The following is a 27,918-nucleotide window of genomic DNA, read 5'->3' as shown; positions in this document are numbered from 1 at the left end:
AGGTAATCCTGTTTCCATTTTGTTACACTCTAGCCAGACTGACTGTATGGCACGAAACATGAATGGTCTTTTCATTCTGAAACCACCCTTGCCCCTTTGATCCTTTTGTTCGTTTACTGAAACGTATTATGATAATTCAGACGGAAAGTGTTCTTTGCTAGTTAAGGTTGGTTCCTGTCCTTGAAACTGTTTGGATCTGCTTTATAGCTGTGAGTGTGCTAACCCTTCATGGGGGGGGGGGGGGGGAGTGACAAGGTTCATTATATCCTCTGGGAAAGTCTTAGTGAAAAATAAATGTTCGAGGGGGGGAAAAAAGAAAGAAAATAAAGTGGGTGTTTCTGGCCAAAAATGTTTGGCTATATAGAATAGATAGTGAAGGCTTTCAAAGTGTAATACAATGAATAGGGACGTCATCCTTTACATAACAGTGATGTCCTGGTGGCCCTAAGAAGGGCCTTAGAGATTAGGCTCCAGGAAGCTCAGATGGCTGATGTCTCCGCTGCTGATCTCCCACTTCAGAGGCCATACCTCCCAGGGATGTTCCAAGCCTACCAGGACACGCAATCAAGACTGTTCTTCTAAGACCCATGACTCTGCAGCCAAGAAACTTCAGCTAGAAGTTTCCCCAGCAGTCCTGTTGGACTTCACTTAGACTTTGTAGCTATCTAAGACAGGAGCACACAGCCTCCCTTCATTCCTTTCCCCGTCCCACAGACCCACGGGCTAGATAAGACAGTCATGCCGGCTCGGTGGGCTCCCTGCCGGCCTCTCCCACCTCATTCTCCCTTTTCGTTTTCTAGAGTGTGCTGTGTTCCCTCGTAAGCTTCCTGTATTTCAACAGGTCTTGGCATCTCCTTTTGGAAGAGCTGGGCTAAGTCAAACGTTTCAACATTTACAGAGCAGATATCAGCAGAGCTGCCTGAAAGAGAACCCCTGAGAAAGCAGGGGCAGGGAGTTTGGGGGAGATAAGCCTTAGTGAGTTGCACAAGTCTACTGGAACCACCACAGGCTGCTGTAAACCAAAAACACACCCGGGACACCAATTACAGGCTACAGGGAAGGTTTTCTGAAGAACTTTTACAGGCATGAGGCTCTTTTAAGCCTTTCTGCAATTCTATCATTGCAGAGGAAGAAACCAAGGCTTCAGGGGTCAAGTAAATTACACAATAGCTAGTACAGAGCTGAACCTACAGCTAAATAAGGTCTAAGTGCCACATCCTTCCAGTTAATCTTTGCGTTGGAGTTTTTTTCACTTTAAAAAGTTAGTCTTTCCTAAATTGAACTATATTTGCATTTTCAAATTTAATAGTAACGAGTACTAGAGAGCACATATAGTTCCAAGATTAGTCTGAAGGAGCCATCCTATGTGCTTATCATTTCATAATTAAAAGGCACATTTCTTTAAAAAAAAACATAAAGATCACTAGAATGGAGTGATAGGAGTGAAATATCTACTTAAAATAAAGGGTTAACACAAACTCCAGAGTGAGCTCTATGTCAGAGCACAGAATGCAAACCCTCTACCATTTGGAAATGTTCCCTACTTCTGGAATCTGGGGTGACAAGCCAACTCTCAGGAACCCACTAACTTCATCGCACTGTGTAACGATTCTATTGAAGACAGACAGTGTTCCCTGAACAGCTGTTTATATTTTGATAGCTAACATTTGAAAACTGTGGTCAATATCTTTTTAACCATATAAGAGAAAATAATCTAAAACAGCCCTGACTTTTTATCCTTCATTATTTTAGACAGGGTCTCTAGTCCATGTTGCCTTTGACATCCTGTGGGGCGAAGGATAATCATGTGATCCGAGCACCTCACCAGCCCCATCTCTTGAGTGCCAGGAATATATGTGTGGACAACCTGGCCTGTGCAGTGTTAGCAATCGAACCCAGGGCTTTGTGCATGCCTGTCAACTACTTTAACAGCTGCGTTGCACCCCTAGGCTCAAGACCCTCAATTTTCAATCAATAGATAAGAGCTTAAAAATGAAAATGGTTTATTTAACTGTTAGCATAAACTGCACAGCACTTCATCTCATGGATGAGTGAATATTTACTGAACCAGTAAAATATTTAGTAGTGAGAAGTCGAGAGTACCAAATCACTGTACCATCAGTAGTCAATTAGAGAAGTATAAAATATAATAATATAATATAATATAATATAATATAATATAATATAATATAATATAATATAAACATTAAGTATCAATATCAAAACTTTCTTAAAATGTTACTAAACACCTTTAATAGTTTGGGTTTCATAAAGTTAAGCCAGATATCTAATTTTACTTAAAAATATTTTAAATAATTCTATTTCATTAGTAAATGGTACTTTACTGCATCCTTAGAATAAAGGTTAACTTTAAAGTGATAGGCCAGCAAAAGCCATTGACAATGAATGGTTTCCATTACCATAATATTAGCTTAAAAATCAGTTCAAATTTGTCTTTTCTAAAACAACCACACTAGCATACTTAAACCTTATAAAAACACTTTATAAGGTACTTGGAATGACAGACAATTATGAATGGTGAAATGACTTCCACAGAGAGAATTTATCAAAAAGAAACCAGACATAAATTTTTGCGTTTGCTGTTTTCATGTGTATTTACCAGCAGAGGTCACTATTACACTAGGTCTGTCCAGAGATTGCTAGCTATTAGTTGAAATTAAAATTACAAGTTATTGGTTGAATTTGTAATAAAAATCAAAATGTCAAGGTGAAAATTTAATTATATACATATATATGTATATACATATATATGTATGCTACAACATAAATACTAAAAGGTACATTTAGATAACTTGTTTAATTTTCTTGACAAGCATCATACTAATTCATTTTGTCCTATGGAGATGAAGGCAATCATATATAACAATGAATGCATACTTAATTTATATATCGTAACAAAATGAACAAAGTTGTTACAACATCACCAAATAAAATCATACATACAGCTTTTAAGAAATAAGAAGTATGGGAAATGCCTAAGAATTTCTGGTACCTCATCTTGGTGGATTGCCACTCTTCAGAACATCCTATCACATAGAGAACAATGTAATTTTTTGGTATGGGTCAAAGAAACATGTGTAAGAACATTTTCTAGTTTTCCCTAAATCCCCTTCACAATCTTCCAGAAAAGCACTTGCCAGATTGGGATAACTACACCTGTGTCCTCCCTCAAACAAACACAGTACATGCTTTCCCAAGTAATCGCTATTAACAGAAAAATGAGCACATGTTTAGACTCTGGAAAAAAACTGAATGGAAGATCTGGTTTGATCTAGCTAGGGGAGGTACACGGATTTCTAAGGCCAGGATCATAGGCCTCCTTCTCTTACCAGGACAAGTCTCACGGCTGATTCCAACTCAGAATGGGTTTATGGAAAAGTTGGCTAGAGGATCTGTGATGTTTCCAGTTATCCAAAGAGAAAAATATAATTGAGCAACAGTATTTGTGAACGAGTTTATAATAGCAACAGAACAAGGCCTGTACTAGTTAGAGCACTATTTGCTGTAAGGAAGAATCCTCAGGCCAATGCAGTGGGAAACTGTTGCTATTAACACCAAAGAAAGTGTTCTGAGAACACTTTATCTTTGCAGGGAAAACAGCCTGTCACTTACACACCTCAAGTCAAACTAGTAACAAAGCAATTGTTCAGCAGCACAGTATGCTGGTGATAAAGACAGAGAAGTCATTTTACCTTGTTAGAGTGTCGGATGACTTCCCTAATTCCTCACACTCCATGTGGAACACACTAGAGAAAGAATCCTGAAAACAGACACAATGCAAGTTAAGGCATTTAAAAAAGCAACGGAAGCCACAGCACGCGTGCGCGCGCGCACACACACACACACACACACACACACACACACACATGCCATACAACACTGAAGACGCCAATGCTTGAACATATTTTCCTTGTTCTTGGACTAACTGGATCTAAGCGCTAAATCTGCAACATCCTCGAAGATGCTTCCTATTATTAAAGGCTCATATTATTGCTGACTTTAACCAATGAAAGCTTTTCCAGGACACACTCTGCTGCTGGTAAATCTCAGGCTTTTTTTAATGCACATGTTCATGTGTGTCTCTATGTGTGTGTTCATGTATACATGTATACATGTGTGTGTGTATGTGTGTGCATATGTGTTCATGAGTATGCATGTGTGCTTGTATGCATCTCAGTGTGTGTGATCATGAGTATATTTGAGTGTGTATGTGTTCATTAGCGTGTGTGTGTTTCTGTGAGAGAGAGAGAGAGACTGAGTAGGCCAGAGGACAGCCTCGGATGCCTTGGACAGCCTCGGGTGCCTTCCTCAGGATCACTGTCCATCTCCTTTAACCTGGCGCTCAGCAGTTAGGCTGCCCTGGCCGCAGCGGCTGGGCATTGAAGGCTCTTCACCTTCACCTCACCCCACTTTAAAACCAGCTTGCCCACTAACTGGTTTTGCTTATCTACAGGCGGTCGGAGTTGGGGTGGGTTCTAAGGCCGAAATGGGGTTTCAGTGCAGAATGTGCTCTGGGGAATGTAAGCTTCTGTCTTGAGCAGACCGAAGCCCCGCGCTGTACTCACAGAGCAGTCCTCGTCCACGATGAATATGGTGCACTTCTGCACCTGCATGAAGGAGATGATGGTGGCCGCGATCTTCTTCAGAATCACTTCCAGCGACTGCTGCTCCTCAAAAATTAAGCTAGCGAGGTCAAGTAATACCTAGAGGAGAAAAGGTGACGGCTTACAGGTGTGAGCAGACGAAAACAAGACAGTGGGTTAAAGATGGTTTAGGAGCAAGCTTCCACCCAAGTATTAAGGCTGCGTCTGTGCCTCTAAAGCAGATCATTAATATAGTCAGAAAGAGCATCGGTGCCTAGGCTAATGTCATCAGTTCCTAATCCTCCCCGGTAGTTTGGGAAGCCAGGGCAAGTTTGTAAAAGTAGATTATTAGCAGACTGTTGTCAGGATTATGAAATTTAAAATTTACAGGATTTGCTGAGCAGCATCTACCTGCTGGAGAATGGTTATCATCATAAACTTCTGAGATTGCTAAGACCAATATTATTAATTTTTCATAAAGTACGAAGAAAACAAAGTTTTAAAAATCCTCCTTCCTGTCTCTCGAGTCTGGTCTCTTCAGACTTACCCTTATTCTTGCTGCAGCCAGCTAGTAGAAAACCCTCCTTCCAGGCCCCCTTCATTCCCTGGGGATGAGGCCTCTTGTTGCAGATCTAAGGCTCCCCTTTGAATTTTTCCTTCTAATTCAGCTCCATTCTTTTGTGACTCCCTGCTGACCTGCAGGGCAGCTCTCTAACAGAGCCACCAAAGACACCACGCTTGGCTAGAAACCAGAGAGGCAAACAGCAACCAAAACACAGATCAGCCTCCTAACAAAGATGAAACCAGATGTCTACAGCAAGAAACACTTCAAACGCCATAACTCCAGATGCCTAGGTTCTACTGCACAAATACAAAAGGACAACAATGAAGACAATAAATCTCCTCCAGAAGCCAGAAACCCTCTTATATTAAGTACCCTCCCCCAAAAAACTTAGATGAAATACAAGGCAAAGACTTCAAATAACAATTATAACTGTGTTTAAGGGCTTTGAAGAGGATATGAATAATTCCTTCAATGAAGATTGTGAAAATACAGTTGAATGAAATAATGAAAAGATTTAGGACATGAAATTAGAAGTAAACAAACAAACAGCATCACTAAAGAAAACCCAAACTGAAATAAAACTGGAAATGAAAAACTCTGGATGTCAAACAAAAACCTCAGAGGTAAGACTTACCAACAGATTAAAAGACTTGGAAGAATATTAGGTTCTGAGGACAAGATGAAAGAAATGAATAGCTCAGCCCCCCATTCCCCAAAAAAGCAAAAATAACAAACAAACAAAAAACATAAACAAGGGCTAGAGAAATGGCTCAGAGGTTAAGAGCACTGGCTGTTCTTCCAAAGGGCCTGAGTTCAATTGCCAGCACCCACGTGGTGGCACCTAACCATCTACAGTGAGATCTGGTGCCCTCTTCTGGTTTGCCGGGACACATGCAGGTAAAATGCTGTAAAAATAAATAATAAATAAATAAATCTTATAAATAAATAAAGAGAAACAAATAAACCAACAACAAGTCTACAAATAGTAGGTATAGAGGAAAAAGATAAACCCAAGTCGAAGGCAAAAAAATCAAAGAAGAAAACCTCCCTAACTTTAGAGAAAGATGTGCCTACCAGGGCAAAAGAAAAAAGGCTTATAGAGAGAATGTGGTCTTGTTTGACGATAGGCATCACTGGGTGTGGGCTCTGATGTCTCAAAAGCTCAAGCCAGGCCCAGTCTCTATCCCTCTCTCTGTCTCTGTCTCTCTGTCTCTCTCTTTATGCTTGCTGACTACAAATAGGATAAAATACACACTCCCCCACTCTCAGCTACTTCTGCGCTATGCCTGCCTGCATGCCACATGCCCCCTGCCATAATAAATAGACTAACCCTCTGAAACTAAAATCAAGCCCCCAATGAAATATTTTCTTTTCTAAGAGTTGTGTGAGGTCATGGTGTCTCTTTACAGCAATAGAACAGTGACTAAGACAAACATCCTGCATCCTATCTGACTACCATGGATTAAAGACGAATATCAACAAGAGAAACGGCAGAAAGTATACAGACTCATGGAAGCTAAACAACTTACTACAGAATGAAAGTTGGATCAAGACAGAAATCCAGAAGGAAATTTTAAACTTTTTAGAACTGAAAATGAAAATACGACATACACAAACCTATGGGAAACAATAAAGGCACATCGAAGAGGCAAATTCATAGCAAAAACTGCCTATAAACACCTTCAGCAAAGTAGCAGGAGACAAAATCAACACACAAAAATCAGCAGCCTTCCTATATACAAGTGACAAACATACTGATAAAGGTATCAATGAAACAATAGTTTTTACTATAGTTTCAAAAACCAAATGTCTTGGAACAACTCCAAACAAGAAAAAGATTTGTGTAATAAAAACTTCTGAGATGGGCTAGAAAAATGGCTCAGAGGTTAAGAGCACTGGCTGCTCTTCCAGAGGTCCTGAGTTCAATTCCCAGCAACTACATAGTGGCTGACAACCATCTGTAATGAAATCTGTTGCCCTCTTCTGGCATGCAGGGTGTACGTGCAGATGGAACATTGTATATATAATAAATAAATACATCTTTAAAGAAGAAAGATTTATGAATTAAAAAATATATCTGAGACACTGAAAAAAGCAATTGAAGAATATATAAGGGGTTGGATATCCCAAGCTCATGGATTGGTACTAGTCCTATTGTGAAAATGGCCATCTTACCAAAAGCAGATTGAGTGCAACACCCACCAAAATTTCAACACACTTATTCACAGAAATTGGAAAAAAAAAGAAGAAGAAACTTCAACTTCACATGGACACACACACATACACACAAACAAAAAACAAAAACTGTGATAGCTAAAACATTCCTTAATAATAAAAGAACTGCTGGAGGTATCACCACTCCAGATTTCTAGGTGTACTACAGAGCAATAGTAATGGAAAAAGCACGGTATTGGTATAAAAACAGACGTGTTGATTAATGACATAAAACTGGCGACTCAAACACGATTCTACACACCAATGGCACCCGGTGTTTAACAAAGAAGCTAAAGATACACGATGGAGAAAAGACAAAATCTCCAACAAGTGCTGCTAGTCAACCTGCGTGGCTGTGTGGGGAAAAAGAAAAATAGATCCATTCTTTTCACCCTGCACAAAACTCAACTCCAAATAGATCAAGGACCTCAACATAAGACCACATCTGACAGAAGAGAAAACAGGAAATAGGCTTAATTCATTGGCACCAGAAAGGAGTTTCTGAACAGAACAAACAGCACAGGTATTAAGACAGACAATTAATAAGTGGGACCTAACGAAACTGGAGAAGCATCAGTACAGCAAGACATCATCATTCAAAGTGGCATCCTAAAATGAGAAAATCTTTACCATTATATATTTGGTAAAGGGATAGTATCTAGAAAAATATGTAGAACTAAAAGAAGTGAACATTATGAAAACAAAGAACCCAATTTTAAAATGGGGTATGAAACTAAACAGAGACGAATGACAGCACAGGACGTGGGGAAGGGAAACACATATCCATTGCTGGTGGAAATACAAACTGAGACAGCCACCATGGAGATCAGTGTGCAGCTCCTCAGAAAGCTGCAAATCCATCTACCACAAAACACCGCTCTACTGCTCTTAAGCACGTACCCAAAGGACTCTAAATCTTACTACAGTGATCCCTGTTCATAGGTGCTCTATTTGGAATAGACAGAAATTGGAAACAGCCTTGATGTCCACAAACTGCTAAACAGATGATGAAAATGTGGTACATCTATTACACAATGGAATATTATTCAGCTGTTAAGGATACCAGGATATTCAGCTGATAGGATAGCAGCCATCCTGGGTGATGTAACCTAGTCCCCAAAAGACAAATGTTACATGTTTTCTCTTATTTATGGATGTTGGTTTTTAAGCTTTATATGTGTGTATTCAATCCAAATAACCAGAGGTTAGGTAGCTAGTAAGAGATCAATGGTGGAAAGGAGATATTCCAAGGAAGGGAAAACAGAATATAGTGTTATAAAGAGATAAAGGGGAAACTCTAATTGTAGGACTAAATGGTGAAGGAGAACAGAAGGGCAAGGTAAAGAAGAGACCAAGGAGAAGGGAGGACAATAACATTAAGAGTTTTCTGAACTACCATATGGAAATCTACTTCTGTAGAAGTTTTCTAAAATATATACATATATAAAAATAATCTAAATGGATTCACTATATAACAGAGGAGAAAATGCCTGAATTAGATATTTAATGCCAACAAGCAAAACTTCCAGTGTCAAAAATGGGTTGCATCCTGTTGAGTCAGTGGCCAAAGGGTCCCGTAAACTGTCCCGCTAACCATCAAAAACTATTGCCAAGGCCATTAGCAACAAAAAGCTTCAACAAGAAGCTTCACTCCTACTGATTACCATTCATGGTTCTGCATGCTATCAGAGAAGAATGGGCATATAGCATAATTACAAATCAGAATTAACATAAAAGTTGAGAAAAGTTCATCATGGCTGCAGAACAGTATGCATATTAGCAACTTTGGCAATACATAAGAAAAAGATTCAGATGGCAGGTCTAAGGAATAGGATTGGAGAAAGATGCAAGGAAGACCAAGGATGCTAAGAGGTTCCTTTGAGAAACAATGGGATGGAGGGGTGGCAGGAGCTGAAGAGCAAAAGCTAAAAACATGGTTTAATGACATGAATTCATCTAAGTCTCTTACGGCGAAGTCTAACAATGATGGAGCTTTTGAGCACGGAAAATGGAAAAGGAAATGACTATCAGAAACAGCAAAAATGTTTACAAGACCAAGTCGTGTGAATTGAATTTTAATTGTGTGCATTCATAATTCAGATAAAACCTTAATAGTGTATTAAAAAAATAAGCTTTCATGTTCTCTTTAGAAACGACACGTACCTGATTTCTTTTGTTCTCCAGCAGGGATGTTTCATAGAGCTGAGCGTTGTGAAGAACAATACCACAGAACGCCAAATAGGCAGCAAAGTCCTGGAACAGAGATGACAACAGCCAGGTTAGAACCACCTGGAACACTGTCTAGAAACGCTGCCCGAGACATAAAAGTATGTCCAGCTGAAATCAACATTAAAACACCGAAATGTACGTGTTTGTTATGCATGAAAGCAGGAGCTGATGCAAACTGTTAGCTAAATGGCACAAGTAACAGATGGCTGAGTGTTCAGGTTTCTTATGTTATAGGAAGAAGAGGAGAGGAACTGAGATGATGATGGCGTATGAACTCACAACTTTCCTTATACAAGAGTCTGTGTAGACTCTACATGACACTAAGGCTCACGCCTATGGGGGAACCAATAAGCAGCTTATAGTTTATGAGAACACATAGTTAAGAGAACATTGGCCGTAACAAGTGAAGTGCTCCATAAGGGTGCCAAGTATTAGCTTAAACGCAATCTTTTTAAAACGAATCTAGAATCCTTATTACACTGCAGTAGGGTGAGGTGCTCCCGGTCAAGTCAGGGTTAAAGCAATCTTTGGCCAGTGTGCTTTATCCACACCTATGAACATACGTTGTCAAGATGTGATACAGTCTAAATATTTATTAAGGGAAGGTGTATTCCAAAGGACTATATGAGTAGTGGACATAAAGTTAACCTAATAATCATGCTTTCCTATCAAGTATCCAGGTATAAATAATTGTGTAAAGGCATACTACTCTGACTTTAAAAGATACTTCTCATGTTCTAGACCAACTGAAACATAGGGGCTAATATAGGTGTCAATACCGAATAGAAATAACTGCTTTGTTTGAACGTCTTCCAAATTAAAAAGCACCTACTAATTTTGAGCGGAGCGATGTGCTAGCAATGGCTTGGAGCAGCGGCAGTGCGGAGGGCTACAGCAAATGTATGACACGGTAAAGGCAGACCTAAGGGAGAGCAGGACTGGAATCTTGTCGGTGTGTTGTGTAGAATGTTTTTCTTAGGAGTTGGAAAGGAATGGTAAGATAATGATGATTGCTGTTCCCTTGGAAGATGAATTCATATAACCCATGCTGAATGTACACCCTGGAACTCTGTATGAAGCTTATAAAACTGGGAAGTTTGCTTTGCCGGGAGAAAAATGCCAGTTTTCAGGCAGTGTGAGGTACAGGACTTAGAGCAACCCTTTCTCCCCGCTCAAGGATGAACTTTTGTACAGTACTGACAGAAAGTACAACGAGCTTACTAAAATACAGAGGGAGCTTTTTGCTCACCCAGCTCAGGAGAGGGCTGCTGGAAGCTCAGTGAGGAGAGGACTCGGGGACCCTGCTGACACTCAAGCACCCTCAGGTCACACAACACTGTTGTTAACTGAAAATTTTTTTCTAAAATTCACATTATTTTTTCTCTTTTATTCTCTCTTTAATTTTTTAAATTTTATTTCTTTATTACAGTTTATTCACTTTGTATCCCAGCTGTAACCCCCTCCCTCACACCCTTCCAATCTCATCCTCATCAACTCCCTGCCCCTTCCCCAGTCCACTGATAGGGGAGGTCCTCCTCCCCTTCCATCTGAACCTAGCCTATCAGGTCTCGTTGGGACTGGCTGCATTGTCTTCCTCTGTGGCCTGGGAAGGCTGGCCCCACCACCTCAGGGGGAGGTGATCAAAGACCCAGCCACTGAGTTCATGTCAGAGACAGTCCCTGTTCCTATTACTAGGGAACCCACTTGGACACTGAGCTGCCAAGGGTTACATCTGTGCAGGGGTTCTAGGTTATCTCCATGCATGGTCCTTGGTTGGAGAATCAGTCTTAGAAAAGAACCCTGTGCCAAGATTTTTTGGTTCTGTTGCTCTCCTTGTAGAGCTTCTGTCCCCTCCAGGTCTACAAATACTTTGTTGAAAATGTCATAGATGAGTATTGTACTTTCATCCTTTCTACCCCACCCTCTTGTCTCTCAACTTCTCCCAAGTCCCTACTTCCTTAATTATTACTGATGCATACACACACACTCATATCATTTTTAACCATAATTTTCTTTCAAGCAACTATTTCAGCAATGCCTAATTCCAGAGGTCATATGCTATAAAGAGAATGTGTCTTTTTTTTTTTTTAAGCTGGCATCATGGCCAAATTCCGGTTTTGGTACCTTTTCATCTTTTTCAGTGAATGTCCCACCATTTCCTGATTTCTTGTTGATGGCCTGGGCTACACCGACAACCTAGAATAAGAAGAGAAAAGCAACACAGTTTTTTCGTTACTTTCAGTTCCTCAGAGTAAATGTGTTTTATGGAGGAAATAGGCTGCTTAAAAGCACAAAGCTAAAAATCTACAACAAAACTCCCGAGTCCAGACTTCTATTCTTAATAAGAATAGCAATATTCTTAATTTCCTGGAGCCCAAACTGGACTTTGGGATTTTATCTTACATCCAGATTAAACTAGCTCGTAATTATGTTCTAAGTAAATATTCTGTAGTTTTCTAGTACAAAAAAAAAAACTTTCATAGTTCTAATAAAGTATATAATTAAGCAAACATTTTACATTGATTTCTTCTATTTCAAAAAGGGTAAGTGCTCATTTACTAAAAACGAAGCAGGGCCCAGTGGCCAGTTACAGGGGAATGCAGGAGAATCATTAGTGCAAAAGAATTTCTCATGCAGGAATGCAGCTCAGCTTCTTTTGAAACTTCTGGCCTTGAAAATTATTTGACCTTCAACAGAATTATTTTTGGGAAAAGAAGTTATTAAAAAACCAAAACAGGAATTAACAGGCGAAGTCTACTTTCACATAGGTCAGAAGGAATTTGAAAGATAAACTATACTTAAGTTGTCCAAGCTAAACTTGGCCCGTGTGCCTTTAGATCCACAGAAGATTTAGAAAGACCTAAAGAAACTGCTCATCTCTCAGCTGGGAGCGACATTATTCTTGTCCAGGTTCTAGCTTCAGCTGGAGGAATTACTTCCAGTCTACAGCAACTTACAACTTACTTCAGTTTCCTTGTAATTCAAATTCTACTGCTTCCTTTTCCCGATTTAGTATCATCAAGATAAACTATTTCCCCACTAAGCGATCACACTTTAGGGAATGCAGCCTTAGTTCTTCTGAATGGGAGGTTCATCTTTCATTATAATTCTCTACCTACAAGAAAATGATACAAATTCTCCCTCAGGAGGGCAGATCAGAAAAGAGACATGCATTCTCAGGAGATGCAGTTTTCTGGTACTCTCGACTCTGGTTTTTGTTGTTGTTATCTCCTTCTTTATTATATCATAAAAGAATAATATTTTTTAAAAGAGAATTGTTCATTTACCCTAACCACCTTTGTTGCTTTTGGTTTGACTCACCCTGACTTTCACAGGCTCCTTGTATAATCTTAAAGTTTCTAGATGCTCTAGTCTTAGTGACACGTGCCTGGGAAAGATTTTGGCTCAGGTCAACTAGGTCTGGCTTAGAGTAGGTATTTTCACTTGAAACAGAACTAACGAGAACAACCTAATCTGTCACAGGCCCTAATCTGTAGCAGTGCAAGTCTAACCTGATTTTAATTGTTCGTTCATTCATTTATCCAACAAGTGCTAAACTGCCTACTTAAAAAAAAAAAAAAAATCAAAGGGCAACAGAAGAAAAGGAGACCTGGAAGAGGTTCAGAATTTAGTGGGCAAAGTGTGGCCCATGCAGACCCAGCATATGGTGTGATGAGTTTTTAGGGCGCAGTTACTCACACTGAGGACACAGTTTTAGCCTTTCTGAGGAGTGCTCAGAAAGGATAACACGCTTACTCAAAAACACACAGCTATTTAAAAGCTGACTCCAAATCAAATTGTAGAAACCTTTTAGTCCATCAATATGTTACCATAAATTGATAATGAGATAAATTAAGTCTTAAAAGAAATAAAATCAGCCGCACAATGCTGAAATTGAGAGTTAAAAAAAAAAAACATATTGTGACTTGATCAGGTTGTTGAAGTCCCCTGAAAATGAAGCCAACCTTAATTAAGGACAGGCCGTTTGCTTCTCTGAGTTCCTGGCTACCAGCTATAGAAACTTTGACCTGGCCGGTAGGCTATAGGATCAGTGTCTGGAAATGACTGGATAACCAGGGAGTCCCACAGAGAAGTGTGGGTCAAAGAACATCAGTTCCCACTAGACACTCGGATTCAAAACACTGCTGGACCTGGAGCTCCCCGTTCCTTCCATTTTAGTATCAGAGCATCCAGAACAAGGCTTCTTCAGCAGACACGTGGTGATCCCCGGAGCTCTCCCTTTAGTAAAACCTGTGTCCCAATTTTCCTCTCTCCTTTCCCTTCCTCTTTCCTCACTCCCCTCCCTCGTTCTTTCTCTCTCACTCTACAAGCTTAGACACCTTTGTTTGACCTCGCAGCAAGCCCCCTGCCTCCACCTCTCATATTTTATGTTTGCTGGCATGACATCTTGCCTTTCAACTTAACTTTCAATTTATGGTTTTACACTCAGAGATATTTATCTATGAATAAGCATTATCTGTAACTATGAGATTAAAAGTTTTCTTTCTGGTTGAAAGAAAAATATCTTTGAATCCATTATCCGTTTCCTATTTGTTTGTTTGTTTGTTTGTTTGTTCGTTTTTTCTTCTTTAGATACTAGTGCCTATTGCTCATTTCTAAAGATTCTAACTTGGGCTGTAAATTCACCATGAGCAGAGTAGGTGTGGCCTACTATTTGTTCAGTGATTTGCATGAATTTGAATTTGCTGCCTGTGTGTGGTCCAGGCTTAAGCAGAGGGCACGCTCCACCACTGCTGCTCATGACTACTGATGGCGATGAACTCAGCTCATAGGTAGAATGTCAGGAATGGGCATTTTCACAGAGTTCACTTGAAGCCCACTTGCCTCTCAGCAGCAACATGGCCTCCCCTACAGTCCACAGGTGCCACTGGCATACTTAACTCTCTTCATATGGAATCTCTGACACTGTGAGCCCATTTGGGCTTTTGGAGCTCATTTTCCTTACCTTGGATTCCCCATCTGGCATCTATTGGTACCACACCCCCAACCTGCCCGTTTTATACTCATTTGTATAGTTTAAACATTGCTTTTGGTAACATTTGATCTTGGACCAGTTTGCAGAATGCTAAGATTTCTATATCAATTTTGTCTTCTAAAGTCTACCAGGTTGGTTTGAAAATGTACTTTGTATCCCCTAGTACCAAACATTTACTATTTTATTGTTCCTGAGAAGCCACAGTGAACTAATTCCAGGTTCCTGCCATTCAGATGCCAAAATCAGAAAATGCTGATCTCCTTCATCTAATATGACACATAGTTTGTATATAACACACACACACTCCTCCTTTCAGTCTCTGCTAGATTACTTATAATACATGATACACTGTAAATGCTATCTTAGTAGCTGCTACACTGTATTAGTTAAGGAATAACAAAAGAAAAGGTTTGTATATATTCTGAACAAGTAAATTTTTGCCCACATATTTTTATCTAAAGCTGGACGAATCTGTGGAGGCAGAACCCAGTTACAGAAGGCTGTCTAAACGTAATTTCCTCTATTGGTAAAGAAAGATAAGTACTAAGACAATGCCACAGAATGAGTTAGTCCAACAATAAATACTCATCCTTTCTGGTCACCAATGACTTTTCTACTACTGATATTGTAGGCATAGGTGAGAAGTTTTTGGTGTTGTTTTTTGTTTTGTTAGGAAGACTGAGTACAGCATTTACATTAAAAATTAGGCAAGTGAGAGCTGGAGAGATGGCCCAGCAGTGAAGAACACTGGCTTAATTCTTTCAGAAGACACAGTTTTTATTCCTTGCACCCACATGGCAGATCACAGCCACTTGTAACTCCAGTCTCAAGAGATCCAACACCCTCTTCTGAACTCTGCAGGCATCAGGCACAAAATGGTACAAAGACAGACATGCAGGCAAAACATCCATACACACAAAAACAAGTAAATTTAAAAAAATAAGCAAGTAGCTAAGATTTCAAGGCCAACTTGGGACATATAGTGAGTTCCAGGTCTGCCAGATCTATATATTACAAAACTGTATCTCAAAAATAAATGATAGATGGGTAAATACATGATAGATGAATTTATAGATGACAGATAGATGAATAGCTGACAGATAGATTGATAATAGATGGATGGATGGATGGATAGATAGATAGATAGATAGATAGATAGATAGAACCTCCACCAAAACCATACCAACCAACCATTTCTCTCAAGAGATTACTAGATCAGAAAAAAAAGTGTGTGTGAGTGAGTGTGTGTGTGTGTGTGTGTGTGTGTGTATGTGTGTGTGTGTGTATGTGTGTGTGTGTTCTTCCACCTTCAGGTGGATGTCATTCTAAAATCAACATGGAACACAGCAATAGGTTAAAAATAGACAGTTGGGACTACAGCTTAGTGATAGAATATTTGTCTACCATGAACAAGGCTCTTAGTTCAAACATTAGCGTAGCAGGGACAAAAGAAAGGAAAGTTACATTTGTCTAAACAAAGATAAAGCCAAAAAGTCACCAATGATCTGATATTCACCTATCCAGAGCAAAGTTAGCAACCTCTGCCCTCCTTGTGTGGCTACAAAGGCTTTTTTTTTCTAGTCTCCTATTGATTGCCCTTTGAACAAATTGGTCCATTTTCTTAAGATCAAATAATTACTTTGTGGTTAACTTTGTCTTTGTTTGATTTTTGAGACAAAGTCTCTCCTTAATTATTATAGCTTAGGCTGGTCTGGACCTTACTATGTAGCCAAGGCTAGCCTGGGAATGTTGATCCTCTAGCTTCCTAGTCTAGATTACAAGTATGAACTAAACAGCTTTTAAGAACTCTTTTATTGCAAGTGTATGTTCCGACTTCACATTTGAGAGTGAAAGCAACTACAAATGTCAGCTTCATTATCAGGAAGCCCATGTGCTTGCTGCCTACCTGGTGCCCGAGGCTATGTTCTCAGGCAGAAAGGAGCCTCTATGTCACCTATGTCACCGGTATTCCTCACATCATCAATGACACTATGTCCCTACAGGATTGAATGTTCTCTCGAAATGACTTGAGTCTCTCTGGGCAAGCAATGTGGAATGTGACAGCTGCTCATTTCGGGGACAACCCATCACTGTCACAGACAGCAACCTCTTATTCAATAAGCGGTTAATCCCAGATGTTTGCTGAGGTCACATATCAATCTCAAGACATCCTCCTGTTTCGGTGTCCAGTGGCTGCTCCACATGGAAGCAAAAACCCAGGGAGGAGTGGAAGAGACCACAGATATGGATGCCCCTCCACCCTTGTCTTGTAAGGCCTCATGCAGGATAGTCTAACCTAAGCCAAAGCCATACCCCCCCCCAAAAAAAACACCTAGAACACAGCAACATACTGTAAATACAACAACAGTAATACCCAATGTTATCAACTTGTGAAGAATTCACCCAAGCGTTCTCAAAAGTTCACTTTGTAAATGAATGAGTTTCTTTGGCGCTGGTGTAAAAGCAACTTTTATTCATCTGTTTCAGTTGTTGTCTCAGAGGATTACTGCCTCTGTCTGCTGACCTAGGCCCTAGTCTTCCAGCCTCTGTACAATCTATCCTAGGTCTACAATGTTTTCAGCCTCTGAGACTTACTGTCACCCTTTCTTGTTCTTACTGAGCTCTGGGCTAGCTGGTTCAACCTGAGTTGAGTTCTGGCTCAAATCCTCTCCCAGATAACTTATCCAATCTGGTTTCTCTCAGCCCCTGAATTGCTCTGCTTGGCTTCAAACTAACTCCAGCAATCTTTTCTAATCTTCCGGCTCCTTCTCATTCTCTGGCTCATTCAGTTTTCCCCTGAGTCTAGCTTGTTCTCTCTCTGCAACTCGTCTATTACTGTTCCAATAAAACTGCCTCCTTTCTCTTTCTCTCCCATTCTCCCTCCCTCCCCCTCTCTCCCCCCCTTTACTCCTCTCTCCTACCCCTTCCCCTCCTCTTTCTCTGCATTACCCCTTAAGTAGCTTCCCTTTCCTCTCTCTTCTTGTGAGAGTTGGGTATATCTTATTCTGTCAAATCTTTCTCTGATTCATCACTTTTTCTGCCAATCAATTAGACATCACTTTCAAACATGGGTGCTTCCTCTTACAAACTAACTTACCTTCATTGTTTGGGATGAAAGGCATGTACAACCACCCTTGGAACTTAGCTTTTCTTTATCTGATACTTGTTCTATACCAGGCTGTACTTGAACTCAGATCTGCTTTCCTCTGTCTCCTGGATTAAAGGCATGTTTATGTTCCAGCTGATCACGCAGACCTAGAAGATCTTTGGATGTGATCTCTTGCCAGAGCAGCCATGTTCTGAATTAAAATTCCTCTACAAGCTGGGACTTTTCTTCCCAGAACAAAGGGAGAAATAGTCATATGTTAAATTTTTCCCATTAATAAAAGGAGAATGGTGAGGGCACAGGTTAGTTTTCTTGTAAATACCCGACAAGAAGAAACACAAGTAGACAGAGGTTATTGATGAGTTGTGATATGGAAATGTAAGCAAAATTAAACCCTTTCCTCACTGACATGCTTTTGGTAATGATGTTTCATCATAGCACTAGGAAAAAAATCTAAGACATATCTCTTTCTCATGAAATTTAGCCTGGAGGCCTAATTTTCTCTTTGTGGTACAGAAGAAAGAAAAATTTTAGATGAAGTTTCAACATAAATTTTTATGTGATGTAGATATTAAAATATAGTTGGATTTAAAAAAGAAACATGAGTCAGATTTGACAAAGCACGTTCCCTGTGTAACTTTAGTTCTTAGATGAATACGGATGTTGGCACATATGTCTATTGAGAGTTGTAATTTCACTGACAATTACTTGAAAAATTTATGAAAAATATGCAATGTTGGGCCAAATATTACACAGAGAAATTGTCTATTCTTTTCTGCAAGTGGTTCCAGATCCTTAACACTCATCACTGAGGACGACAGAAAACTCATGAAAATTAAATTTACGAATGATCTGTAAAATTAAAAAATGCATCAACAAGCATCAGAATGGTTGCAGAATGTACCCGTGAAACTGAATCCTCTACTGAGTAAAGGATAGCATGAACCAAATTTTCTAAGCGTTCACACGAGCTTTCATGGAGTCCTGGAGCTAACTGAATCCTCAAGTCTGGATTGTGTATGCACTTTCTTTTCACTCTGGGTCCATGGTGTAGATGTAAAGATTTCACCTATGAGACTGTGTGTTTTTCATCTGCTATTCTTAGGAAATGTTCCTACCCACCCCCTTGGGAAAGTGATTGCCGTCTTCTCTGAAAGCGCTCTTGTTTATTATTTAAGTGGTAATGTGGAAAAGGGAAGGATCTTCACCATCACAGCATCCATCCAGAACAAACAGAATCTGCTCCCAGCACTTCTATTTTGTTTCTAAAACAAACCTACAAGAAAGAGCACGGCGGGGGGGGGGGGGGGGGAATAAGCTCAGGGAACAATTTAAAAGTTTTTAGAAGCTAGCCAGTTCTTTCAGACTAAAATAGACCCAGACCAACTGACAGTCCACTAATAAACCTTGCCGAGTTTTGTTAATTATATTTTCCTTGGAACTGAAGGGGTATAAGCTATCACTGTAACATTTTATTTGTACCGAATTTCCTTGTCAAATTTGAGGAAGTCTCCACTGCTGCATAGGACACAGGATGGATCTTCCGCCTCTGCTCTCAAGGTGGAGTAAACACTGATGTGCAGATCATGGGAGCACGGGTTTCCTCATGAAAGGCTGCAGGCAAAGACACACATGAACGCAGCAGCAGGCCCCCAGGCTTGCTCTGCCAGGTCTCAGCAACTTGGCCCAGCCTTTCGTGTGAATGCTGAACCCATTTACCATCCAGCTCGCACAGAATTGTTTCCGGTGCACATGCCCTCATGGTCCAAATGGAAAAATTAAAAACCAAGATTTTTTATTTTTATTTTGCCTGCTTTTTAAATTTTTTATTATCGTTGTTGTTGTGATTTGCTCTGAGAAAAGGTTTTTTTTTATAGGTAACTCAGGCTAGTCTTGAATCAATAATCCTTCCTCCACGTTCATCATACCAGACTTAGAGATATACACCACCATACTCAGCTTCCCGTTTATTTTTCGTGTCTCTTCTGATGAGACCAGTATCTACGTATCTCAATGATCTGACCATTACTTGTCAAATTGAGACTGAGGGTTACAGAAAATATGTGAGAATATTTTTAAATGATCAAACATAGGTCATAAAAAGCTTAAACTCTACAAGGCATTTACTTTTGCATATTGTCGTTTGAATAACATGTCTTCATGCCATATTTTGTGGCTTGAGTGTACATTAAATGGCTTTAATTCACCAAACTATTTATCTCTCGGGAATCTATTAAAAACTGGCAGGTCTTTTTGCGTTCATGTATTTGCATTATTCGATAATGTCCTGCTTTCCGTCTCCTACTCACCCTTACCCAAATTATCCACAGAGAAAACAGCAGTAAGCTCCAAATGATGGGTCTGTCAGTGAGAGTTAGTGTCTAGGTTTGGTCCCTATAAATACAAAGGAACACTCGTTTCTAGCATGTAACAGGGAACACTACTTCAGGGAAGGACAGTGTTTCAAAAATAGGCCATCTGGTCTAGTGGCAGCTGGTTTCTCTGTACTTCTTTACTAAACATAAGAGAATTCTGTCTGCTTACATAAATAACTAATGCAGGTGGCTAAAATAAAAATGGTCTCAAGCGCCTTTGCCTGAAAAGTCCAGAATTAAGTCTGAATGAAATTTAATAGGAGGTCTGAAAAAGCATGCTTGCATTTTTTATTTCCAGTTTGCTTTCTGGGTATATCATGGTTGCTTACTGGGGCATGCTGGCCCAGCTTAATGCAAAAACCCTCTTGTAACTCTTCTGTCCGTGGTAAATGCTTGCCCGTGGATTCCTCTTAAGGCATCAGAGAATGTGCCCCATTGCCCCGTCCTTCCTTGTCTCATGTTTTGAAAGAATCTTTGTGTTCAGTGACCTGAGCCCTAACATTGAAGGGCCATCAGAAGACAGTCAGGTCCCCTGATTGTGCCCATATTACCTCATCAGAGCACCCACACACACACCTTCCCATGCAAAGCAACTAGGCACTTTTTTGTCTTGTGACCGCACAAGACCAAAAGTGTACTTATAGATCTTGATTTGTAAGTTTCTGGTCATGTGACTGTGACCAAGAACCCTAAATGTTGCAGTCTTAGTTTCCTCACCTGTTAAGAGGACAGAAGATGACTACTTCCAAGGGTGTTATGAAAATGACAGGCACCTAGAACAATTCCCACAGTGTTTATGCCAGAAATATCACACATGGCAACTGTTTTCTACATATAAGGCAATTGGTTCCCAAGTCCTGTTCCACACCACTTAATCACTCTCATACACAACCTGGACAGCTCTTCTGTCCTTTCATTGATTTTCCACCATCCCCCCACCCCCTTTGGTTATTCATTTGTCTCTGGCTAATAGCTCCTTGACCTTTCAGAAATAGAATACTTTAGCTTCCTCAAGCTTCTTTAGTCTTATATTTTTCTTCCCATCAACCCCTATCTTAAGAGGGAATAGGGAGAAGAGGGAGGAATACAAAAACTGATCCTCTGCACTGCATGAGTAATTATGATCCCAGCTTCTGAAATAACATTTCTAAATCCATTACATCAATGAATTATAATGTAACATAATATAACATTATGGGAAAAAAAAAAACTCCTGAGATTTTTAATTTGCTAAAATATCTCACAAGAACAAGAGGCTGGGCTGGCAAGATGGCTCAGCAAATAAAGGGGCTTGCCACTTACCCTAAAGACACGAGTTCAATTCTCAGGGTCCATTTGGTGGAAGGAAAGAACCAACTCTTAAAAGTTATCCTCCAATCCTCATGTGTATATGTTTGCACACACATATGCATGTGTATATACACAGATAAATAAATTAGTAAATAAATAATAAGCAATACTCAGTATTTTAATGAACCCTAAAAATCTTCCATAGTGTCCTGGCCTATGTCAGAGCACAGACTTCAGTGTGTAACATGAAACCTCCCCACCCACACAGCTGTCAGGACTATTTCCCTTGAAAGACTGCTGTCCCTAAAAAAATATAAAACCTTTTATAAACAAGAGATAAACAGTAATTCAATAATCATAGCTCTTTTGAGTTCTCTGGTAAGTAATTAGAATGGGAGAGAACTTAATAGGAATGATTTAAACAAAATGAAGGCAAAACCGCTCTGCTTCAATTATGAGAGGGGGAAAAAAAAAGAGTAGGCCATTTTTCTTTTATGGTTGAAAGTTGGTTAAGGGATAATAGACAGAACAACCAACCCCACGTCTTTGCCACTGTCACTGGGCCCAGACTGATTACAAGATGGCTAGTGACTGCCTCGGACTCCTCTTCTTCCTTCATTTACAAGTTTCGCTACTGCTACTTACTCATTTTTTTTTCCCAGAAAGCACTAGACAGTACTTCCTGACCATTTCCAAAGTGTCACAAAGCATGACTCGCCCACTGCACTCATGAATGCAGGTCTGGCGGGGTGGGTCTTTTTATTACCCCCCAAGTTGCAGAGATGGAAAGCAGAGCTCAAAGGGATTAATCCTGATTAGTCATCCAGGAAGCAATAAGAAGGGGCTCAAACTCAGAGCAAACAATCTTTACAGTTATTCCGAAGTCCTGGCTGTGCCATAAATTTTCATTTAAAAGATCTGTGAGACTTCTGGTAAAGTTAGTAGTTGAGAGGCTATCACTGACTGATGTGATAAAGGAGAAGAGAAAATAATAAGAAAATAATTTTTATACTGCTCCAAATCGAGAGAGGGGCTTTGGAAGTTCGCAAAGGTGATGGAAAACAGGTGGAGAAAAATATTGGCAACTGCACCGAGAGGGAATAAGCCATGTCAGACACCTCCAGCCAGGCTCCCTGGTGGCTCGGGAGCAGAAGCCTCAACCCAAGGGTGAGTACATCCAGGCAGTCCTGCCCCAGCTTTGCAAACCCCAAACCAGCTGTGGGTTTTAGTCAAACAGTGATTCCTCCTGTGGAAAGGTCAGTGCTAGAGAAGCCAGCGATATCCATTTTGCCATATGACTCAGAGGGCAGCGGCCAGGCACACCCTAAAAAAAGAACCTATCATTTAAAACTTAGCTACCCTAAGGGCCTGGCAACAAGGAACAACCACAAGTCTGAGAGCTTCCCTTTAACCTGCAACAGCCTGAAATGAGAAACCCTCTAGGAAGCAATAAGGGCGACGAGGGGGACCAGAAACTGACAGGAGAAAAAGTGCAGTTGGCAGGAGGCTTACCTCAGGAAGTGAAGTGTGTGGGCAAAGGTCGCCCTGACATAGCTCTGGGGAAAGGGGGTGTCTCTTTAACCGAGGTCAGCAAGTTAGTTACTCTGTGTCCACCTGTCTCCCTTCAGTGCTGTGGAATCCGAGAACTCTAAAGCTCCAGGAATCTTCCTGACATGTGCAATTATACTCCTCCAGTAGAATGACAAATAATTAGGTCTCAAAAGCACAAACCTCAGGACCATGGCTGCTTCTTAAATTCCTTCTGGAGACACACCCTACCTAGGGGTATACCCTAACTAGGGGTGCATGGTCTGGGGAGTCTCACGATAGGAGAACTGGCCCAGCTCACAGACTAAAAAGTTAAATGTGCCTATAACAGGAAAAGAAGGGATACTATTAAAATGAAGACAGATCTAGCCAACATCCGACCCTTGTTGGATACAAATTCAATATGAGGATAAAGCCTAGGAAAGGCACGAGTTTGTATTCGGCTGTCCCACAGTCCATGCAGGCTGTGCAGTTGGTTTACAGAAGCCTACAGCGGGCTTTGAAAACACACCACCACCCACAATCCCTGAGGACCTTGTGGAGGTTTGAGTGAGAAATGTTTTCCATAGGCTGAGGTATTTGAACACTCCAGCTGACTGTGTTATCTTTGAAGGATATGGGGAGGTTAAGTAAGTCGATGGAGACAGTCACTGAGAGTTCATAGCTTTGCCCCCACCTCCAGGTAACTCTCTCTGTTTTGTGCTGGAGTCTGAAAATGGGATCTCTCAGTTTCTCACTCTGGTGTCTCCCTCACCATCGCAGACTGTCCCTCTGGTAACGCAAACCAAAATAAAACTTCCTCCTTAATGTTGTCCTTGGTCAAAATGTTTTATCCCAGCAACAGAAAAGCAGTTAATACAGATGTTCTGGCTCACCTGGTGTTAAACCTTAATTTTATATATCAGCCTCTTTTAGTGAACCCAGCCGACAGGTATAACTATTTCTGAGTGTGCCTGTGAGGGTGTCTCAAGAAGAAACAGCACTTGAATCAACAAGCCTGTGAAGAGGATTCTTCATCCACCAATTCAGGTGGACACTGACCAATCCACTCGGAACCTGGGTGGACCAGGACAGGCAGAGACAATCTCTCCTCTCTCCTGCAGCTTTGCTAGCCATCTTCCAGCTCCATGCATCAGAACTCTATGTTTTAAGGCCTTTGGATTCGGTCTTAGCTAGCAGCTCCCAAGCATTTCAAGCCTTAGGTCTCAGTGAACTATACAACCCACAGGAATAGTTGTCGGGGCTAATGAAGGAAGATGAAGGGCTTCTCGTCTTCCAGTTGTGTTGGCTAACTCCCATAAATCTCAGCTGTATCTATAACCATCCTAATGACTCTCTTTATCTGGAAAACCTGCTGCCCTCTCAGAATCCCGTGATTGGTGGTAATGTGAATTGAGATTTGAGAACGTGCAATTGAAACATTCGGTTTAATTGACATCTTACTATTTTTTTTTCATAGAAGTGCAAAATGATGAGGGAACTGAGCGCTATCAGTATTCAAATCTCGTAGGTAGGTAAAAATATACAATATTTTCACTTACCTGTTATATTTTTATACTTAAATGTATGTCATTGAAATTAGCTACAATTTCAGTTTTCCAAAATTGCAATGTAAATCCAAAAAAATCAACTGCTAACCATCACAACTAACCATCACAACAGCCATTTATGAAATAAGCATTATTTAGACAGTGACATACAATGTGAAAGAAATCCATTAGAATCACACCATATTTACATATATAAGATAGACTAGGACACTCCAACCGCAGAGGGGAGACAGGGAGTAAAATGTACACAATTTGTTTCCCAATAAATAGTCATGGGAAATTTTCTAATTAGCATTTAACATTGTAACTATAGTTTAAAAAAATCTCAAGCAGAATACTGAAGTATTTACATATTAATTTAAATGATAATTTGGCACTACAGTATTATTTCATACGTGTGAGGGTAAAAATATGTTCTTCAGAATAGAAAATATTTCCAAGTGGCCTTCTATATAAGTGAAAAATTGGCTCACCTCTCCCCTGTGGTTCTTAATTGGCATACAAAGGACGCTCTGTGTCTTGTAGCCTGTAATTTGGTCAACCTCTGCATTAAACCGGGGATCCTAGGAAGGAAAGAGAAATCAAATTTATTGGTCGACCTGTACAAAGATTGATTTGATTTTTCTTCTGCATTAGATTAGAGAAATCTATCCTTTGACTTACCTTGTTACTATTGAGTAATGACTTTATCATTGTGAAAGGCATCAAATCACGTAAGCCCAGAGCATTTGACAAAGATGAGTTTCAGGGCTGGGTTTTTTTTGGGGGGGAGGTTAAAAGGGGGAGCTCCAGTGTTTATGAAAACAAAGCACCCTACCCCTGACATTTTGACAATTGTTCAAAAATAAATGATACACAAAATAATTAGAGGGCTGTAGAATTGAGGAAAAAGTAGCCTCTGACCTCTGACAAAAACTGTCTGTCCCCATCTGTCTACAGTCTGGTGCTACTGTGTCACAGAAAGCAGCTCTGTCCTCAAACCTTTCCAACAAATGACCTCATTTCTTTTATAAGGATTGTTCTACACATCCGCTCTGTCCTTCTGAGGCAAGATAGTAAAATAAAATGGAAATTATGGGGAAATGGAAAAGAAAAGGGCCCTCTCATCCTACAGTCTGGCCAAACCCTCTCACCGGCTCTATGAAAATCTTTAACTCTAGCACCAACATTTTCTATAAATGCTACTGCCATACAATTAATATTCATTTCATAGACAGCTCTCTTTTTGTTAAAGTAACAATGACCGAAGACTGAATGTATGTGATTTTAAGCAGGGCCTCAACCCTTTCCCCAGGCATGGCCTAGAAATGTTAACTTTGTTTATGCTAAAGATGCCTTCCTTCATCCTTGTAAAGTCTAAGGGAAGTCTTCAGGCTGCTTGAGGTTCTCAGCGGGGAGCAATGCCTTCTCCCTCTGCCCTTCAAAGTGCTGACACTTCTCTGTTGGGTGTTAGTAAGGATTCTGTTTGCTCTTGAATCTCTTTGCTCTTAAAATTGTTCTAACTGCACGTCTAAATGTGTGTGAGCACATGAAAGCATGTGCTCACAGAGGCCAGAAGGCACCAGATCCCCTGGAGTTCACGTGAGGGCAGCGGTGAATGTTTTGTGATGAGTGATAGGAACTGAACAAACTCTAATCCTCTCCATGCGCGGCAGTTGCCAGGTGACATCTCTACTTGTTAAAGCACAGGGATATATACGTCAGAACCACAGAGGGTAGGTAAAGAGTGTGAAAGTTCTAAATGTGGGTCAAATTAAGGTACAAGGCAGTCTTCCGTTATTCTTTAGATTAGCAAGCTCTATAATTTAGCTATAAATTCTACGAAATTTTTTTAAAATCTCTTTTTCATTCATTATTGTACTCTTGATACTTGGTGGTTATTAATAATTGGGAGAACTATAATAAATGATCCGATCGTTATCACGTGTGGCTATTTTTATATTTGTAATCCTCAAAGCAAACCTTGTTCATTAGGACTGAAATTTTGGAAAAGAAGATCAGGGATAAGCGTAGAACATCAGGTTGGAATGAAGCAAGCCCTCCAGAGCATAAAACAGGAGCTAGCCCTGTGCTCTACCTAATAATAGTATCCAAAAGCTGCACTTGGAATTCCCCTCAGGACTATGGAATATTCCCTTAGGAAAACTCTCATCTTTTGAATGTCATTTCTATTTTTTCTTTAACTTGGTCGAAAGTCGTGCAAAGCCAAAGCTGTGAACAAAGCAGGTGATTACACCAGATTCTATCAAACGGGGTCAGAAATGAGGCCAATTTTCTCAAGAGGATAAAGCTGAAGTTGGTTTCAGTTTAAAGATAACTTCAAAGGAAAAGATAAAACGGTATAAATACTTTACATTATAACCATCACTGCATTCTTGTTTTTTTTTTCTGTAAATATGCACAAGGTTTTACTCTGACACACAGGAGGTGTTTGCTAAATGTTTCTAGTAAAATAGTTCTTATTTTATCTTTCTGTATCTAGATTTTTTTATCTTTAGACTTTATCAAAGGAAAGTAGAAAGAATATTGATAGTGATGGACAAAAGGGGTAAAAATTAACAAATTAGTAAATTATTTTACATAATATTAAATCAAATGTTAAGAATAAAAATGTACCTTTTGTAATAACTTTGTTAATGAATGTTGTAATTACAAATTCAGTTTATCAACTATTTAATCAACACAGTAGAATTTCTATCTACACAGCAAAACTGCAACACAAACATGGGACATCAGGTTAGTGGAAGTTTTAGGCTGACTGCATATCAGAGGGCAGGCATAGGTAAAAACTGAAGAGGGATTGTGAGCATTCTCCCTTCCCCCATTACTCACTCTGCGATCCCTTCAGTTTGACTGTTTCTGAGTTTTAACAAAGGTATAAAGCTTTGCTGAGTTCTGCGGCTCATCTGATCAAATTGCTGAACCCGACAAGGTTATAGGAATTCCTACTATGGACAACAGGAAGGAAGTGTGGGTTGCCTGGGATCCCATTTGAGGCAGGTGTTGGGAGAAAGCATCCTGGAGGGACTGACACCTTAACATACAGGGTTTGTGACCCCAAGTTGTGTTAGAATTAAACAGAACTGCAAACTCCCACCTGATGCGGACGAATTGAGAATTGGTTGTTTGGAAAACCAAACAAAGTCTCAACATTAGACATCTGTGGACGTTCTTGGCAAAAGTGCCTGGCTTCAGACTATCCAAGAAAGACAGTCTAAAGAATAACTGCCCTGTACCCTTCAAACATACCTCCACCGAGAACAATAAACACAGTGATAAACTGTTTGAGCTTGGAAAGAGACACAAAAACTCTGCAAAATGTGATCCTAAATTGCATCCTGATTAGAAGAAAAAGAAAATAACTGTATGGGGGATGTTTAACAGGGTGACTGAAAATGACAGAGTACGGACTGTGCGGTGTTTTATACGCATTAGGTAAGA

The 27,918-nt window shown here is 40.1% G+C and overlaps 1 protein-coding gene across 1 annotated transcript in view; it reads right to left on the bottom strand.

Moving 5' to 3' along the window:
* Positions 1-27,918, bottom strand: part of Pde5a (phosphodiesterase 5A) — a 119,443-nt gene that overhangs the window by 60,891 nt on the left and 30,634 nt on the right. Inside the window, 5 exon segments of the mRNA XM_055628260.1 lie at positions 3,714-3,781; positions 4,587-4,724; positions 9,547-9,636; positions 11,737-11,808; positions 24,951-25,040. Of these exon segments, the coding sequence (XP_055484235.1) occupies positions 3,714-3,781; positions 4,587-4,724; positions 9,547-9,636; positions 11,737-11,808; positions 24,951-25,040 (458 nt within the window).

This window comes from Psammomys obesus, unplaced genomic scaffold (genome assembly GCF_907164565.1).
Source record: "Psammomys obesus unplaced genomic scaffold, mPsaObe1.curated_primary_1811, whole genome shotgun sequence".
NCBI lineage: Eukaryota > Metazoa > Chordata > Mammalia > Rodentia > Muridae > Psammomys > Psammomys obesus.
This window is presented reverse-complemented; position numbering and strand designations above follow the sequence as displayed.